This window comes from Pleuronectes platessa, chromosome 17 (genome assembly GCF_947347685.1).
Source record: "Pleuronectes platessa chromosome 17, fPlePla1.1, whole genome shotgun sequence".
In the NCBI taxonomy this organism is placed as follows: Eukaryota; Metazoa; Chordata; class Actinopteri; order Pleuronectiformes; family Pleuronectidae; genus Pleuronectes; species Pleuronectes platessa.
Genome location: NC_070642.1, coordinates 12,355,789 through 12,376,157, shown reverse-complemented (window position 1 = coordinate 12,376,157; position 20,369 = coordinate 12,355,789). Strand labels below are relative to the sequence as shown.

The window sequence follows — 20,369 nt, the reverse complement described above, 5'->3', positions numbered from 1 at the left end:
CTTATTCACCTTACACACTGGGGTTGTTATGCAGCAATTTAAGTGATGGGCCCAGACTTTTTTTTTCCAATTTTACAGTTACCCCAATACTTCGTAAACAAGATTTTGAAAAAGGAGATTTGGAACCTAATGAAATCAGAGGGTAAGCTACTCAACTGCAGCTCCACAGAGCCCCCAAATGACAAGAAGCAGTGAGAACGGTACAGTTGCTCCTGTATTTTCAAGAAAGATAAAAAAAAAAGTTTTAAGGGTTTATTTATTTGTTAAAATGCACAAAGCTGCAAACACATGACTCCATAGTACATTAAATAGAAAAAAATATTGACCTTTTCAAAAATATTCGTTCATTCATCATACAGCATTCTCTTTTTACCTTGAACCCCAATGAAAATAACACCTCTAACCATGGCAATATGTAGCTTAAATATTCACTTGTGGGTAAAAAATGCCTGGAATACTGATACAAATATTTGTTCTCTTGTCTTACTAAAGAAGAAATTTAGCTATTGTTACTACACAGAAGAAGAGATCCAAAAAGTGCATTATCAATTAGGTCAAAAATGATTCCCTTGGCAGGAGATGTCATCATGTAGCATCAAAAAAGGCACTGTGGAGAAATGTGGAGACACACAGAGAGCTCCTCTTTGGCGTCAGCGGCAGTAGCTTGATTATCTAGTTAATTGCATTTTTCGCCTCTTACAATTCATGTGCAATGAAATCAATTTCTGTGCTTTTCCCCACAAACATTATGGCTTGATTAAATGGCAGGTTTTGGTTGAACATTCCTTGGTGACTTGGTCCTTATCAGAGAGAGATCTCGTACAGAAACATACAACATGTGTTTTGTGACAAGATTAAGAGCAGGTAGGTTTCACGTTGGACTCTTGTGGATTGGGACAGTGCTGGGGCCTCATTTATAACTGGTGCATATGCATGTAGTGGGCTCTCTAAAGTTGGGTATAAAGAAACTTGACGGGAAAATGTGTGAACTTGTACGCAAGCTCTGACCCATATTTAGGAACATTTTGGGGACAGGAAAGTGGTGATGCAGACGTAAGGTGGTGAATTGATGCCAGATCATCGCTCCACTTTATCATAAACATTGAAACCAGCAGTGTTATTTGTGCTGTTAAAACATAACTGTTTCATAAGAACCTTCAAGTATAAAAGATATAACTCAACCAAGAGCAAATTGCAATCAGATACCATTAAATAGCACAACAAAGCAATTAGCAGTTTTAGCAGTCTTCTAACCTTCTGTATGTATCAACAAGACATGACATTACTTTTCATATAGCGCTGCAGTGAACGTGACAGTGCTGCCAGGCCCACAGAGCCACTTAGAAATACATAAACTGTGTTCACCTTTAAACCTCCATTCCCAAATAATTTCCCAGAGTGGATCCCCAATGCACTGATTGTCGTGATCAATTTTCAAGGTGTGTAGTAATCCCCCTGTAAATATATACTGCTGTGACACTTGTGCGTAATGCTGCATCATGGATGCAATGATAGAGGCCTATTTGCAAATGAAAAGATATTATAATCAGGAGTCGCGGAAATCTTGACTCTGATGATCTGTGATTAAATGCACTGGATCGGTTGACAGGCTTCCCTCTACTGGGCTGAAGCTGCCGGTCAGGCTGCTGTCTGTGGCTCCATACGACTTATGTTTGGACCCCTGTAAGGTGCTGGCAGGTGATTCTGGATTAAGCACTCTGGGGAGGTAGACCTGTAACTAAAAAATACAAAAGAGAGAAATTAGTTTTGAAAACAAACAAAAAGGTTCCAAAAGACAACATTCACTTCTGTTTTTTTATTTTATTTCCCCTGCGTTGTTTGATGCATTATTGCAAGTCATGGTGTAAGTATGACTTTGATACAAATGCTTATGATTAGGGAAAGATCTCTTGTTAGGCAAACTAGGATGCATCAGAGGGGAACAGCAAGAATGACTGGTGAGATCAGTCAGGACTTCAACAAAAAAAATGACTGAATTACATTTTTGTGACATTTTGTGGAAGGATGAGCCAAAGAAGAACTCATTACATTTTGGAACAGATGTGGATTTTCTTTCACTTTCTTTGACATGACAAGATAGCAGGTTAGCCCTGGTAGAGCTATGGCGCCTCTGAGCACTCTTCTAGTATTAACACCTTGTTGTTTGTACTGTAGTTATTATTTAAGTTTAAGATAAACCAATATATTCATTCATACTGTGGAATATTATATCGACCAAGTACAGTACCAGAGCATTTTCTTCAGCCACTTCTTCCTCGTCATCTTCTTTCCCCTGCAGAAGAACACAAACAATATGAGGACTGGCTCGGTCAATGGTGAAGATGTTTCCGGTATATGCACACACAAGCAGACGCTTACCGTATAGTTGTGAGGGCTGAGGTATTTGAAACAGCCGAAGCACGTGTAGCTGATGCAGATGAAGACGGTGATAAACAGAACCACCAGTGTGAAAAGAGATGTGGAAGTCCAGAAGCCTAAAAACACCACACAGGCATTTAGAAATACTGACATGAGGACTTCTCTCATAATGTAGCTGCATGTCATATCAGCACATTATTATTTTTCTGGTTAAGCCCATGTTTGTTTCTCACCTGTTCTCAGGACAGAGAAGAAGTAAAGCCATATTAGGCAGAGGATGGGCGCGGCCATAGCTTTAGTGACGGCTCCCAGGTGGACACGGCGGTCTAGGCGGGCAGGCAGGTAGACAAAGTACAGGTTGTGTTTGTCCACCATGTGCTTCAGCAGCATGTAGAGTAGACCTGATGGAGTCAGACACACACACAATCACACACCCATTAAGAACCCCACCATGGTAGTGACATTGTCTATAAGTCTTATGCATAAAAGTGAAACTCACCAAAAGGCGTAATGATGGGACAAATGATGCTGTAAGCCACAACAACGGTGAACACACAGAGGGTCCAGCCATACATCGCTCCATATTCAAATTCGTAGGCTTGGCTCTGTAAGAGAAAGTCAAAATGAGGCGGAGAATAAAGTAAATTACTGATAAATACTCCAAAAAAAAATCCCATTGAAATACTTCCTTAAACTGTCTAGTAAGAATAATATTAATAATTTCGAATGTTTTTATCACATACTGACCATCTGGCTTATATACACCTGTCTACTCTCCGATATGTTCTCATGGAAAAAGCATGTTCTGAACATGGTAGCCATTTACAATACAATTAAAAACAAGTTATAGTTAAATTATACCTTTTTGTGTTTTCACTAAGAGATCAGGTAATACATTCCTCTAGTGGACAATACTGTGACAAACCTGTTTGACATATTTCCTTTCAGCAGCAGAGCGTGCGAATCCTAAACGGATGATGTAAAGCAATAACCCTGGCAACCGCAGCAGTTCCATCCCAGAGCCCACGAAAGCCGCTGCGATCACATAGTTGACAAAAAACGCCCCTTGGTCAGGTAGAAACACACACCTGGTGTAAGGAAGGAAAGGAAAACCAATGAATAAGAGAAAGGAAGACAATATGACAGAACCAACGAGGAAAATGGATTAAAGAAAACGAGAAAATGTAAGAAACTTGAATTATGTTTACAAATATAATAAGCAGCAGGTACAAATTCAATAAAAACATGTTTTTTTGATCATGTGAATAGCAAAACTGTACAAGAACTGTTGTAAATGAGCAACTAAACCTGAGAAGACAATGTAAAATATGAAACTTGATTCAAAACCTGACCGCTACAGGAAGGAAAGGGATCTTGCTGTATGCCTAAAATTAACGGCAACATTTTTGATTAAAGTTTAAAGTAGAACAGAGACATTTTACTTACTCAAACCTCAGTGTCCCTTCCATGAGGAACGTTTGATCAAACAGCCAGCGGAAAAAAACTGCGAGACTGAAAAGAAAAAATAACATTGCAAAAAAAGTTGAGCCAAGTTCCTCCTCGATGCAGCATTTTACTGTAGATACATACTAACGTCATCTTACACTCACTAATTTTAAAGTGTGTAAGCTCCCGGTTTATTGCTGTGTATTTAATATACAGTCATAGCTAACTTATGAACTATATATTATAAGTGGATGCTGGGAACTGTTTCTTATGAAAACTGATGGTAACACAACTTACCTGGTGAGTCCGAGTGAGGGGAGGATGAGCACCATGAAAAGCAGGAATATGTAGAGTTTACGCATCATGCTCAGCTGCTCACTGGACCTGAGAGACAGAAGCAGCTGGATTCAAACCTTTTCCTCTCGGCTTACAGGAACCAATCACTGCACAGCCTCCATGTGTGTGTGTGCCTGCTTGTGTGATACCTGCTCCAGTGTGCTTCTCCTAGAGTGGAATAGTAGACCACGGTGGGAAGCAATGCAGAGAAGGTCGACAGCAGCAGAGTTGGGACAAACTGACTGATAATGGGGCTCTAAGGTGAAAAAAAACACACACCAAACTGTTTATTCTCAGCTTTTATCCCAAACTCGTGACCATTAAAAGTGTGTGTACATGTGCAAGTCTCACGTTGAGATAGCTGATGGGTTTTGTCACATTGAACTTGTCGATGGTGTTCATAATGATGGTGGGAGTCGTGAGGAAGGTGAGCCCGGTGAAGAGGCACAGATTGATTATCACGAAGCGCCCGAACCAGTAAAAACCCTTCACTGACAGATTCTCCCTGTATTACGAACACAAGCAACAGGACAGTTACACACAAAGACGCAGCACAACATATAGAAAAGGGCTCAACTCTTATTCTTCTCCATTTCTCTTCATCAGGCAACGAAAGCGCAATGTTTTAAATGTTAATATTTAGCTAAAGATGATTTAGACATTTGCAGATGACATTATTCACAGTGCATCAACAGATGATATGCAATTCACAAGCAGGATTTACACTGGAGTGGGACAAATAATCAATTTCACTGCATAATGAACTACTGTCCTTGCTGCGCCTCGTCAATACATTTTTATATATGGCTGGAACTCATGTCACAGTGTAAACAGGAATATTGTTATGGTTCCAATAGTGACACAATATGACAAACAGGAGTAAAATCAAATAATAATCCACCTATTACTAGATATAATGAATTGTGCTCCACTGTTTATGCATCAGACAAAAAACCTGAAGACCAATCAATGTCCTTACTGGCAACAAAATCTAATAATGAACATGGAACAAATACTGAGAGGGGTTGGTGTGTCGGACCTTACCAGTAGAAATTATTGGGATGAGGTGCAAAGCTGACACTCCACTTGCTTACTTTCAGAAGTTCACTATAGGACGAGGGCTGTTGCTCACTCCCACAACAGAACGTTGTGCCAACACACTTGATAGCGTTGAAGTCTTTCAGAATGCTACGGGGAGTAAACAACAGCACAGTTGGTGATACACATTAACCAGCTCTCGACACTGACATGTGCCCTGTGGTCTAAAAAGCCTTGTGGTGGCAATAAAACTGAGGGAAAACTATTCCAATCAGGCCAGAGGGAAAACACAGTCAGCTCACATTATACTGCTGGTAGTCATAGTTGTATAACTATACTACTTGATTACATCATCAATTCTCAGGTGTTACGTCAAATATTACAGATGCTGCTGCTGTTTCTTCCACCTGTGAATACAGACATATGCACAAACAAATAGCTACGCACAACTTGGCCATGGCCTCGGTCTGCAAGGTCACAAAGGCCATCCCCAGGGGGTGCGTTGGTGCCAGTTCCACCTGCTCCCTCATCTTTCCAAGAAGGTCTTTCTCTTTAGTACTGTAGTACTTGATGGCATCAACCTGAGGGAGCACACACAGACACAATGATTTAAATGCTGACAACTTTACCTAATCTCTTGCTGTTAAATAATTTGCACACCTGCTTCACTTACTATGCCTGTAAATAATAAACAATGCTACAACCAACAAAAACTGTCTTTAGTCCGATGTTTTTTGTTTTTTTTACCATAAATCATGGCATAAAAAAAAGCAGAAGAACAAAAAAACTGTTCCATCATAATTGTATCATCTGCTCCATCTCACCTTCTCAGAGTTGCAGCAGGAACAGAGTTGTCCACACAAACGAGGGTTAATCACCTCATGTTGTCCTGTTTTCTCTAGGACACGCTCATAGTAGCGCAGGTTTTTTCCTGCTCGAATCCTGGGTGAGAAAACACATAATTGGTTTAACTGAGTGAATATGAAGCCTAACCATGTTATACATGTACTCCTGCCTATATGTCAATATTGAACAACATGAGGCTGAAACATACAGTGAAGTTGTGCTCCATAAATCTACACAAATTCATTTTAAGAGGCCAAAAAGTTCAGCAGTGTTTCCAAGAATCTAGTACAATTGTCTCTGTGGGTTTGTAGCTGCAAGCCACTAATTTCACACTGCACAGAGATTGCGTTCTTTATAAAAATCTATAATATAGGTAATAATGTATTAAAGGAAGATTAACTAACAACAATTAGGGGGGAAATTGTGTTCTGTAGGCCTGTATGACGTTGTGTCCTTCTCACTTACACATGCTAGTACGTTCTCATTGCCATAGAGAGTGCAAGAGTCACGATATTTCTTCTATTTAGTTACTTCTGATTTCTTACCTCTCCCGATCAAGGCTCATGAGCTTGGTCACGTCATAGCCCAAGGTCACAGCGCACACTTCGCAGGTCGGGTACGCCTCTCTGTAGATAAATAGTACCAACATTGACGAGAGGAGCAGGAGGCTACTATTGAGAGTAACATGCAAGTTCCGTGCATCAACATATAAAGTATATATAGTGTATAAGTAAACTATATACAAGATGGAGACGGTGGAAGGAATCAGTTCAGTCCACTCACATGAAATGGGCCTTAACATCTTCTGCTTTCGCTGTTTTAGGAACCGAACGCACAAACAAGGTGTTTCTGGTCTGCAGAGTGAAAAGCAGAAAGACAGGTTTCCTCACAAGTCGGTGACATCAAATGAATGTGATTCACCACACTATAATCAGTTATAGCTTTTATTCTTACACTTAGGGTCCTCATAAACAGGTGTCATTCAATGTAATACTAGAATGGCATTCAGTAGAGAGCATACCTACGACTCGGCACAACAGCCCCCTCATGAAATAACATTTGAATTCACAAGATCCCAATTTGCATTTGAAGAGGAAATCAACCAAAATGTTGAAACACAGCCTAGCTCACATAAAGAGTCCTTTGCGGAGGTAATAAATAGTATTAGTGAGATCCAGACCAAATGTGGATGATCAAAATGTCATACAAAATAATATCAAATCTTACACTCAAGTCGTGAGTAGTCATAGACTCACCATCTCTCTGCTTATGTCTTGTACTTGAGATGTGTGACGTCGCAGAAGAAGAACTGTCAGGATCAAATAGACAACTGCAACCACGGTGTGCGCCCACAACAGGTTGTTTCTAGAAGCAAACACAAGACACAGAGAAAGATTTAGGTATGAGCCGAACACAAGGCTCCTCTGCAATGCAAAGCTTTTACTCATATATCCATTCATTGTTTTATTTCACACTCTAATACAGTAGCTACCCATTTGAAAGATTTCCAATAGTTGTCCTTCCGAAACTCTTGGGGTCATCACCTGAAAGAGATAAACAGAACATTTTAAATATAAGCCTGGTTCAGACAAGAATGTGAACTGAACCACTGACAAAATAAAAGCCACAATCTAGAGACACACTGATTATGAAGTGGACGCAGTTCAACCCCTCCATGTTGATTGCTTGATTCACTTGAAGCCACCAGAAACTATTTGGTAATTACACACCTGAATCAGTCTATAACATATTATACAATTATTATCATTGCGTCACTTATCATTGTGTAAACTTGATCTGTAATCAGAGAGGGTGATGTCTAACCCACCTTGTAGGTCTCCACTCAGGTTGATTGGCAGTATGACTGACAGGGAGATGACAGTCATGATGGACAGCAAGAAGATCAGATGGCGCTGAAAGGATAAGTAGTGAACAGCGTCCGGGCCACTTTTGGATTTCACTTTGTCATCACTGTAACACACACCGAGACACTGATTAGAGGAAACCAACACATCTTGTATATGAATCATAATAAAAAAGATGTACATGAGCCACTAGTTAAGAAACATTAATCAACAAAGGAGAAATCAAACCACAGAGTCACACACTTCATGCTGATGATGTAAGGAAGCCAAGAGCAGAATCCCTGAAGACAAAGACAGATATTTTAATCACACCAACATACAAAGAATCTTTGGTATGTTCTTCGTTTTCTCACCAAATGCAGACTGAGAATAACATCATATTTACACCGTAGGATGTCATGTAAGTTATCTTAAATGTACGATACACAATTTCTGCCTCGATCAAAACAATAACTAAAGGCCTAGTATGATATTGTCGTGAGGCAGATCAAGGGAGCTGTTATTTTCATTCACTATCTGCGTTTATGTAATAAAGTTTTACTCAAGCAACAGCAATTAATAATGGTGATCTATTTGGAGTGACAAATACAAAAAAAACAGCCGACTGCCTAACTGTCTAGCAGTGTGTGTTATCCATTTGTCATATATTGTTTGCCCCAGAAGTCATGGCAGAGATGGGAAAACAAACAAGTTTTGTCTACCTGTTCATCCTCAGTAGACGCAAATGATGACGTGAGTCTTTTGCGACTGTACGTTCCCTTTGTGAGCCTGGAACACAAAGTGCAATTGGTTTACAGCACTTTTATTGTTCATGGTGTCTGCCACACCTTTTGTCAAGTTGTGAACTGACCCTTCGTTGTCTGCGACCAGAGCTAATCGCCCATAGTCCCCAAACTTCCTCCTGATAATCGAGAAGATGACCACCAGCACCTGTAGATGATAATAAAAGTCATTATAGCTCATTGTTGTCTCTTTCTTCATTTATCTTTATACTTGAAGGTGTATTTACTGGGAAAGAAAATGTGCTGCCTCTAAAAACAGGACAGAAGGAATTACAGATAACTGGGCTCACAGGACCCATCGGAAGTAAAACACCTACCAGAAAGACAGAAAAATCCAGCAACAGCACGACCGGCACTCCTCCAAATGGGACTCCACTGAGGACGGTGTTGTTTGTGTCTCTGTAGCAGGTGCTATTGTCCAGGAAGATAGAGGAAGAGCCAACGTTTGGACCCGACCCCCACAGGGACGCCATCTCCGGAGCGGAACCAGCAGTTTGTCTGCAGAGACCAGAAATACGAGGGAAATGTTGAAAAATGACCTCCCAGAGCCAAAGCTTCTCCAACAGTGTGATTAAAAACTGAATCTACTGTTTCTTTTTATATTTGTAACTCTTTTTTCTATTAAATGTGGGACACACAGTCCAAGACTGAATCTTTAAATTTACTTTGTCTAAGCACTGGTTAAAAAAGATGTAATATTTAATTGGAAATGTTTTAAGCATCTTTTGTAACATATTATGGAAGAACAGCTCTGTACCACTTGGGAAAAGTCATTCCAGTCTCAGCTAGTTCTTATGAAAATCGACAGAAGGATTAGAATGATCTGAAGATTGACAGGTTTAATAAGAGTGGACCTGTGAATTTGGTTTGAATCCAATTATTTACTGTGAGTGTCTCAGTCTTTTATCGTTTATGAGTGATTCCCTTTTGTTGTTGTTGTTGTTGTTGCAAAAGTAATACAGGAAGTATCTGTCAGTTCCTGTTATTCCTTTTGGCAAATCAACCAAACAAAGCATGGTGCATTCAAAAGGACAGCTGTCACCTAGGAACCTGTTGCATGTTTGCCTGAGCACTCTGGGCAGTTCAAAAGTTGAAGCCCCTGTCCTATCACATATTTCAGAACAGAACATGCATCCATGTCATAAACAGTAGCTGTCTGACACTTCTGTACACGGTAATAACGACTGTTTGTTTTTTAATTTTTCCCGAGACTGACCACAGATTTGAGGGTTTTCTCTTGGAGCGTGACAGGGACTCAATCACAGCTCGGGGGAACAGTGAGGGACTGTGTGGTCCCCACGCTGGAGTCCGTGTCCGATGCCTCTGGTCACGATCATCAGCGAGGCCCCACCCGTCCGCAAATTGATGAGCCACGCTCGCGGATGTCACGAGGGCGCAGCTGTACGTTCTTACAAAACGGTTTAAAATAACTAAATAAAAGCGTTAACCCGTGACATTAGTATTTCCGGGTGGGAAAACTTAAAAAGCATACAGATGAGTGTTGTCCTCTCCGGTTTTGAGGGCTAACACATTTCCCTGGGAGTGACACCTCGTCGCTTGTTTGAACAGCTGTCAGGATATTTTGACAAGAAGAGGAAAGACCGCGGCCAAGCCGGAGGTGTCATGGCGCTTTCCCGACCGAGGAGAAAGTTTCACAACAAAAAGCTGAGCTCAACAGAAACGTGCCGAGCCGGGCGACACGTAGCGCGACAGCGGCGGCGGCGAGAAGTTACAGGAAAGTTAGCGAAGCCCAACTCCGCCGGGGGCGACGGGAGAGGAGACAAATGTCAACATCCGCGAGCCCGAACCCGGATCTGCCTGTGTGGAGAGTACTCACCCACCGCTGCCTGGGGAGGTGATGACAAGTCCTACACGCGGGGAGTCTTCGTCAGGGAGGAAGAAGACATGTTCCTGTACAGTACGAACCTGCTATGTGTGTTTGTGTTTGAGAGATCAGCTCTGTCACTGCTCCCTAGCACCCTGCAGTTCTGCGCATGCGCTGTAGTGTCGAGGCTGGAAGTCGCTTCTGGAGCCTCCCTGAGTTTCACTATGACTCTGTAGAGTAGACCATCCTCTGTGTAGATCCTCCATCATTGCATTTGGGTCCAAATCATTATGAATGATTATGGTCAAAATAGTAATCTTGGCTATTTTTAATCAATAGTGAGATCCCGATTATTTATCAGGATTATTCTTTGGTCTTTTAAAGACAAACTATTTTCGCTGCACTCTCAGATTTAAATAACAGAGCACTGTGTTCACTTCCACGTTGTGCCTTGGAGGATTTGCTGAATTTTGAGGGGGCCTCAGTCCTTCAAAGTCTGGAAAGGGAAAGGGAAGGGATTTTTTTAATAAGATCCACTTCATACAGGGTTTATTAGTGGATTTTTTTTGTGTGTAACTTCCACTGCAAATTCCTGATAATTCCAACACTGAAAGAAAAATCATAGAAACTACAGCTGCCAAATAAATTCAGTGGATCAAAAAAGTATATTTCACTCTGGAGTATTAAGCTGCATAAATGAGAAATATTAAAATATCTGACATGTTAAACTGTATTTGCGACACAGGTAAGTTACAGAAACACTGAGACAGATAAATAGCCTACTTTTATACACCAGAGGGCACCAGAGCAAGCGTCTTTATTTGCTTTAGCTTTTTTAAAATATATATTTTTAAACTTTCATGGGAAATGTAAAAATAATACTTTAAAACATACTATTTCCATGAGAAGAATCTAAGAAACAATGCTAATTCAAAAAAACATACTATACTTAAAAAGGCTCTGTAAAGTCTTTGCTTTCGCTACTATAGCCAAAGTTACAACCGAACAAAAATGATATAGAGCTCAGAATGAAATTTTTCCCTTTAGAGCTGTTTCCAGAGAGAATGCAGCACCAGTGTTAACTCGTGTTTCTATCACTTGTTTGCTCCTTATATTAGCCATGGAATCAAGTCTGCCTTCAAGAAGTAGCGCCACTTAGAGGATATATTATAACCTCTTGTCTATAACACAAAAATGACTGAGGATCTTTTCAAGTAACCATCTGCGCCACATGCTTCAGTTTACCTTTCAATATTGTATGTACTGTTGGCTGTTTCCACTGGGTGTCATCAGTGTGACACTGAGAGCGATTACTCCTCCGATTTGACAGCCGTTTCCGGTTAGAAAACGTATTTTGCTGAGTTATTATGATAAATATATAGATGTGCTGCTGGCATTAACTACTTTAAGGGCAATGTTTACTAATATTGCTGGGATCGTCCTCTTTGCACACCTGCATACCCCTGTTGTGCATGCATCTGTGGGACCCATCTGCATCCCCCTCTTCCTTGGGTGTGACATTATGGGTAAATAACCACTGGTAGTGCCAAACACGGCAGGTACTTTTTGGCTTGAGCGTCACCTACATCTCAGTTCCATTAAGAACATTTTACAGTACATCATCCTTGCAGTGTACGTGGTAGTGCTGGTCGGTCCCCTGTGGCTTGCAGTCAAATATCCAATGTCCAAATGGTAATCAGTGTTGGAAAAACACATTTGACATGATATTTCCTTTTCCTGCCTTGGATCCGTGCTAAGCTATATTGGTGTTCGAGCCTCATCAGCTTTGGTGGCTGCTTTCATGAGCACAAAGCTGCCAGGTGGTTGTCATCCTGTTCTGTCATTTCTTAACAAAGTGCTACATGAAACAGTCTAAGCAGGAAGTAAACACTTTCCAGCAGGATGTTAGGAGTTACTCTTGGGGTCAAATCTATGATGAGGATTGTAACTGGGTCTCATCTCCATTTAGCTCTGCAGGGATCCAAAACCCGTCCATGAGCTCTGGCTGCGGAATAATAGTGGGAACAATTCTGTGAAAATATTAACAACTGTAGGCCAAAATCTAGATGCTCATAAAAAGCACCAAACCGTTTCCCCTACTGATTAACTATTTTCCTAATTTATACAATTTATTAAATGCATTGACAAATTTATTGTTTGGTTTGGTGCCAAATTCATGTCAAAACAGATCCAACTTCCCCTTGTGTATATGCAGCCATTCCTCTCAAAGATCCCACCTAAAATCATCAATCAATCAAACTTTATGTATAAAGCAACTTTCCAACATATCATATGCAATTCAACGTGCTTTACAGGCGATTGACAAAACATAGGATGTTAAAAAAATGGGATGAAAGCATTCAGATTTTCAGGCTAATGCATACCAAAGGAATCAATAAACACGATAGTTAGTAACGTACATAATTAATAGAAATATTTTTAGCTAGAAAGGATCAGCAACACTTATAAACCAGATGAGATCATTGTGTCTTTTCCAGGAAAGATAATGTGCTTTTATGTGACTCATTTCATCTGATCGGTGATCAGTCAATGTTGCGCTTTAACAAGAATCAATTGAGCAGAACATGAGACACAGCAGAGAGAATTCGGGTTGTTCCACATTGTGAGACATCACAGTGGATGTGTTATTGTGGCTTGTAGCACAGAGCATTGATAACTAACGTGACGGGCCCCTATCAGATGTGCCACTGGTCAAATTAACGAATCCAATGCAATTAGTCATTCAATTTACTGTGGGATTCTGTGGTCGCTCTGAGCATGTCTCTCTCTCTCTCGTACTCTCTCGCTTCTCTCTGGTTTTCCATTAAGGGATTTTCTGTTTATCTGTTGTGGTCTTGACTGTTCATTTTTTGCTTCCTGTGTCGTGCTGTGTGTTTGTCTGTGTTTCTTGTCTCTGTGTGAAAGTGTATACACAGTGATGTCCGTGTTGTCAGTGTGTGTATGCCAACATCAATCTGCTTGTGTGTGTGTACGTGCGTGACTCTGTGTGTGTGTAGTGACTGTTCATGCCTCACTGTGGGACGCGTTGATTAGTGCTCACTGCGGCTCAGCTCCCAGCTGTCCTTGCGACTGGCCGCTGATTGAAACCAATCAGGCTTGCGATGGCCCCATCGCGGTGACCCCTCACCCCTCCCACCCCTGGCCTAATCACCTGCTGATTGGCCCACGCAGGGCCCCCTCCCGTTGGCACGGAAGGTTAATTTGACCAGCGGATGAAGGCTCCAGGAGGGAATAGGAACGTGCGCTGGGTGATATTGCATGGATATAGCCCACCTGTCAATCACAGCCACTTAAAGGGGAGTAGCTAGGGAAACACTGACAACCAGGGAGGAAGATGGAGAGAGAGAGAGAGAAAGGAAGGAAAGGAAAGAAAGAGTAGTGTTGGTTAAAAACATCCAGTTTACATCTGGATACAGCATTATGTTACACATCTAATAGAAACTCCTCTCGCGATGTTCACTTGCTATTTATTTACTAAGCGTGTTGTGTATCCCACAGCAAACTCAATAAACCAATTATACAGTAAAGACACTGTTGGAGAAACAGAGATTTTGAATTGAGCACAATCCATGAATGACGACCACAAGATATTGGTGAAAGTTCTGGAAAAGGAAGATGGAGATGAGATGATGTTTCTTTTGATTTAGATATGAAATCTCACGGTCGGTATTGTTTGAGTATATTTACTTTACTTTACACCTCTATCCCTTTATTATGAAGTTTGACTTAAATCATCTGTATGCTTTTGCTATGTATTGACTATTACATATGTTTACTATTAAAATCCTATGAAGAATATAAACATGATCACAAAACAATAGAATCCAATGGACGATATATCTCACTGTTGCATCGTATAAACGCTCCCTTACCAAAACGAAAAGCGGATATAGATTATAGTGATTCTCATTTGAGTTACACACATAAATATCAGTGATATTGCAAAACATGTTTTCAACAGACAAGCCAATATTCATACACATGGATACACATGTGATCTTAGGTAACATTTTAATTTAATTTGTTTATCAATCATATATTTCCCACTTTGATACAGCCAGTACATACAGTGTGTGCCATATACTCCAGGAATATTGCAGTGTGTAGGATTATCCAGAGGGTGGCAGTGTTGTATACAGTGTAAACAGTTTCAGCCTGTGTAATAAATGGTCTATTAATAGGCCAGTGCTTTATGTTCTACTCTATTTTTATGTTTAGGTCTGATTTATTTAGACTTTTACTTCAATGTGTTCAACAATAAACCCCACCTGCATGAAGGTTTTATTAAGTTATTATTAACTGTATTGATAGTCAGTTGCATTAGATATACATACAGAATTAAGTGGCATTATATTTGAGTTTTTTCTAGATGTTGGAAGAAGCAGTTTCGCAAAAATAATCTCTTAACTCATGCTTGTCTTCTTCTGGAGTTTATCTTGTGGCAGCTGTTATCTCAGGTGTTAAGACAAAAAAAAGCCCTGGAAGAATTCTAGTATGTAGTCCTTGAGGTAAGTAAATAGATTAACATTTATTTCTACAGCCGAGGACTGGTTTTTATTTGTACTTTCAGAAAAGTGCTGATCTTTGCAGTCTGTGTGTGTGTTTGTGTGTCATCAAATATACTTTCTTTCACCGCCAACATTTTGACAACGACCAACCCTCCCCCCCCCCCCCCCCCCCCCCCCCCCCCCACACACACACACACACACTCGTGTAACTTTTCTTAACCATGTCAGCTCATAGTTTTTACCTTATCCCAGTGCACTGGTTTGTGTGTGTTTGTGTGTGTGTGTGTTCCTGGACTTATATCTGACCATTTTAAGCATAGATCCTACAGAGTGAGGACATTTAGGAAAGGGAGAACATTGAAGGAGGGTTAAGACTTGGTGTTAGGGTTAGAATTACCTTTAGGTTAGGGTTAGGCATTTAGTTTAGATTGTTAAGGTTAGGGTAAGGGGGTAGGGAATGTGTTGTGTCAATGAGTGTCCTCACTAACATAGAATTACAAACCTGTGTGTGTGTGTGTGTGTGTGTGTGTGTGTGCGCACGTGTGGTTTGTGGCAGGTTCTTCTCCCTCCCAGTCTCTGGTGGGCAGAATAATGTTGCCATATTACCATATCATTACCATATCATTTCCATGTCATTATCATACTGCAGCCTGCGATATGTGTCTGTCTGCGTGTGTGCATGTGTGTGTGCACGTGTCTCAACTTTGCATCAGATCTTCAACTGTTTCTCTTTATGTTGCTCTCTCTCTCTCTCTCTCTCTCTCTCTATCTCTCTCTCTCTCTCTCTCTCTCTCGCACACACACTCACAAATGCTCACACACATACACACACACAATCCCCCGCAGGAATACACACATCCGCCTGACATGCGCCCTCTGTTTTTCTCTGTCAGTGACACTATCTCTCTATCGCTGTCCCATATCCATGTAAGCGCATCATAATTCTCAATAATCTACCATTCATGATCCTTGTTAATCTAAATGCCAATTAAAATTAACCTGTCAATGGAGAACCCACAATAGATTTATTTTAGACAAGGAGCTGGACATGTTCTGTCGTCCTGTATTCTCACGGCTAAAATGTATTTTATTTAAAAGTGTTTTTTGCTGACTTGTCGGTTTTGTACAGAGAAATACCACAGACAAGGAGACAACTCACAGGGTTGTCAAGGGTAAATTAATGTCAAATAAGATCTGTGAGTGCTTTGTGTTTGTTATTGGCCTTTGAATGATTATTTATAGGTTACTTAATCTTAAACGCCTGTAAACTAAATATCAATTAATTGTGGTCGGACAAAATATACAATCTGAGGACTTCAACTTGAGCTTTGAAACTCTAATGACCATTTTCACCTTTTTTCTTTTCTGTTTTCTGTTTAAAACTGAGAAAATCATCAGTGTAACTCAAATATCCATAAATCAATCAATCAATGAATCAAATAAATTTTAGATGCTGTCTTAACTGTCTGTAAAAGCTACTGTACATTGACAGAGTGAACAGTTTCTCCACTGTTTGTATGTAACATCTAAGATTAGATTTTGCTTTTGAACCTTATTGCCCATGACCATTGGTTCTACATTAAAAGAACAGTGATTTACTGATGAGCTTGCACCTCTGTCATTATCATGTCCGTCTGTCTGCAGACCGGAACAAATGTGAAATTCAATTGAACCAGACACCCTGCGTCCCTTGTTCCTCACTGTCATCAGTGATGGGGGGTGTTGGAGCACTGAGACCACTCACTACCAACACATTTGGGATAAATGATAATATCGCATGTTTTATACACAGTCAGAGCTGCTGCATTAATCGAGAGCATCACGCCCGCCTCAGTAATACATTCGGTCAGCCATTCTGGCTCTGATTCTCGCCCTTCAACGTCCGCCATTTTGGGGGGTCTGCAGCTGCCAGAAAAAAGCCCATTTAGTGAGGGGAGCATGTTTGGGGTCGCGCCCTTGTTTACATGGGGAGCCAGAGCTGATGGTTTTAAAATGGCGTCCAGATGGTGACAGAGGCTTGATTGCAGCAGAGGGGGCTCTGTGTGTCCCGCCCACTCCTGCTGTCCAGCTACTTTAGCTCTGAAGCATCTCTCTCTCCCGCCTATCATCAAGCCACCACCACTCCTGTTTTTATCACTCCCTGCTCCGTCAAATACTGCTCAGAGCCAGTATTGTGTGTTTCCTCTGTGGACAGGTCTCTCTGCACTTGTCTTTATATCCCACTCTGCCTTGTCTCTGCCATCATTTCCTTCCTTTCCCTCCCTTTACCTCCCTTGCTTCCCACTGATTTACTTACTCAACACACCAGCCGCCTCAAACGCACACACACGCCTGCAGGTGATGCGTGGCAGCAGTGTGTGTACAGTGTCTGCGTGATGGATTGGACTGCCCGTTGTTAAATTACAGCACATAGCTGCCATCCCGCTCAGAGCACGAGCTTAAATATAAGAGCTCGCTCTTATTAAGATGGAAAAGGAGGGATGGAGGAATGGAAGAAGAAGAGATACATAGTTTGATGAAGCGAGACAGAGACAGGAGGTTGAGAGAGGGGGGTGTCAGCCTCAAGCTTCCAGCCATCTCTGTGTATTCACTGTCTGCTTGATCACTCCAGAGAGGAGGGACGGCAGAGCATGGGGGAAAGGGGGGGAGTTCTAGAAAGTGGGGAATATGATGTGGAGGATAGAGGGGAAGCAGGGGATTGAGGTGAAGGATGAGGATGGAGGAGAGGGGGAGGGAAGCTGCTGTGTATTGGAGGAAAAGTGGGGGAGAGAGGGAATGAGAGGGTGGGCCGTCGCAGATACAGATGTTGTGATTGTGTATTTGTCAGTGTGAAATATGATTAGTGTTCTCTCTCATTAGGGAGCTGATAACCCCTGTGATCCACTACACACATACACACAAACACACACACACACACACACACACACACACACACACACAGTTACAGTGTGAAAGCAGAGGTGCTAAATGGGTGTAACCAAAAGTGTGTCAGGATGTCTCATGTACGTGTGTGTGTGTGTGTGTGTGTTGAGTTGGCATTTAGCACTTTTTGACTTGTGAATGGGTTTGTCTGCATCTGTTCACAGAAACATTTGTGCCAACGGATCTACATGCATGGGATTCCTTACGTGTGTGTGTGTGTGTGTGTGTGTGTGCGAGTCTGCATTTAGCCATTTTTGACTTGTGAATGGGTTCATCTGCAACTGTACATGAACACATTTGTGCCAACACATCTTTGTGAATGTAATTCCTCACAGTTGTGTGTGTGTGTGTCTGTGTGTCTGTGTGTGGAGCCTGACAAGCGTACACTCTCGCCCCCGTCGTGGAAGCTGGTAAGTGATTCCACAGGCTGTTGGCAGAGCTCCAGTTCAGCTCAGTGAGAGAAAGAGGAAGGAGAGAAACAAGCAAATAGAGGAGAGACGGAGAGGTAGAGAGAGAGAGAAGAGACAAGCAGCGGCTGTGTAATTAGTAGCAGGTTTTCGCAGCCCTCTGCTTCTGTTTAATTAAAAACTGAAAGAGGGAGAGAGGAAAAAGGGAAGGCGAGGGAGGCTGCAAGAGTGAAAGAGAGTTTCTGCATAGTTATTCTGTTTTTGCCAGGGGCAGGTGCGAGGCTGGCACCGGGAAAGATGCCCAGCAGCTCCAGCGTTACCCACAAGGCTTTGGGAGGAATAGTTGAAGAGGATTCATTTAAAATGTATTAAAAGTCAACACTTTTGAGGTCTCTCGTGTTAAATGATACAAATGATGGGTTTTGTCTTGTATAGTGATAGTGACAGGGCTGATGAGTGATAATGATGAAGGTGGTGATATTGAAGGACTTTTTTTCCTATCCTGCAGCTGTGTATCGGAGTGATGATGACTCAGCGATATCGGCAGCAGTGGAGGTGCTGATGAAGAGTTCTCTGTCTTCACTAACCCAGGGCTATGGATCCATAATGCTGAGCACGCTCTTTCTCCACCACAAACTCCTTTCTTTGTCTCCTCACTCCACCTCAACCTTATTGCCAACTTTGTTGCTGTTGTCTGTCTTGTTGGAGATCAGGGCTCCGCTAGTTTTTTTTGGTTTCCCAATTCTTACTTGTCCTTTGCTTTTCTGCCCTGTCCCACTGCATCTTTCTTTATCTTCCTTCCTTCAGTCCGCTATAGAAGCTTCCACCATCCCAATTGTTTTGTCCCACACTGTTTTTCTCACTGTCACACAATCTTCACCTTAATGAAACACAGTGGCAGAAGCTGTTGTGGTGTTGGCTTACTTTTTCAGTGGCACCTTTTTCTATTCCCTTACACCTAAATTAATTTAATTGTTTGGCCTCTTGGGGCAGTACAATGGGCAGCACACAGCACATATACATAGCATTAAGGTTGGCAACACATGCCTATTTACTAATCCATGTAACAACATTAGTATTTCATTGAGTGGGTTAAGATTGAGTCGAATATTCACTCTGCTTTTAGCTCTTTTTTGGTCTCCACCTTCTGAGGTTAATATCTGTCTCTTCAGCTGCATAAGAAAAAGAGAGAGCGAACCAGAACTGTTAAGGTTCAGGCCCTTAATAACATCAACTGTATAAAAATGAAAAACTCAGGGTCCACAGAAGTGCACGAAAACTGTATTGGTTTCAAAATGAGGTCAGTTTTCTATGGAAGTCTAGAGACAGTGTCCCTATTTTACCCTTGATTTGCAATGTCAGTAAAAATTGTGAAATAAGACCATCCATACCGCGCATTGAAGCTAGCTAGTGTCCAATGTGTGCAGGTCACCAGGTCGTCGTGCAGTGTTCTTGAGCTCTCAATCAGGCTCCTCCCCCAAGATGACAGGCTTCACGACAGTTTCCAAACAAACGTGACTTCATGGTGCATTGCCACTTGCTCAATAACCACCTCAATAAGCTGAGAGAATCCTAAAACGCTTTGTTTGTCTAAGGGACTGCAGATCTGGATAAAAATCATCTGCAGGTTCATCACGATGCGTGACACCTCCGCACATGTTCAAATAAAATATTGTTAGTGCAGCTTTAACATACAAATAGGAACACAATCGTTAAGGATCTGTTTAAGGAAATTGTAAATAAATAGATAATCACCTGCGTCTATTCATCATGCAAATAGATTCAGATTTATTTGTCATCACTATGGACATTTTTCAATGGAGCTACTTATCAAAACAATAGCCCCTATGAAAACAGTTTTTTGTTTTATCTGGAATAACAGTGACAAGAGAAATATGTCGCTATTTAATTTAACATTTTTCAAAGAAAAATCTTGCCAACAAAATTCTCCTCACAGAAATAGAACAGGTGGATAATGTCAAGTCCTGGATAAA

The 20,369-nt window shown here is 41.3% G+C and overlaps 1 protein-coding gene across 2 annotated transcripts; it reads right to left on the bottom strand.

Moving 5' to 3' along the window:
- Positions 1-239: 239 nt before the first annotated feature.
- Positions 240-10,700, bottom strand: tmem63a (transmembrane protein 63A). 2 transcript variants are annotated; one of them, XM_053445299.1, is made up of 23 exons: positions 10,530-10,700; positions 9,010-9,190; positions 8,761-8,840; positions 8,612-8,678; positions 8,154-8,191; positions 7,874-8,016; positions 7,538-7,589; positions 7,302-7,410; positions 6,829-6,899; positions 6,591-6,671; positions 6,024-6,141; positions 5,647-5,780; positions 5,206-5,349; positions 4,513-4,666; positions 4,311-4,417; positions 4,123-4,209; positions 3,826-3,891; positions 3,305-3,467; positions 2,879-2,984; positions 2,613-2,780; positions 2,380-2,495; positions 2,249-2,293; positions 240-1,738 (listed from the first exon to the last, which is right to left on the bottom strand). In XM_053445299.1, the coding sequence occupies exons 2-23, from the start codon at positions 9,163-9,165 to the stop codon at positions 1,547-1,549; spliced, it is 2,397 nt and encodes a 798-aa protein (XP_053301274.1). In that variant the 5' UTR covers positions 9,166-9,190; positions 10,530-10,700; the 3' UTR covers positions 240-1,546. The 2 variants fall into 2 exon arrangements, with proteins under 2 accessions (XP_053301274.1, XP_053301275.1); XM_053445300.1 differs by having other exon boundaries at positions 10,534-10,700.
- Positions 10,701-20,369: the final 9,669 nt, after the last annotated feature.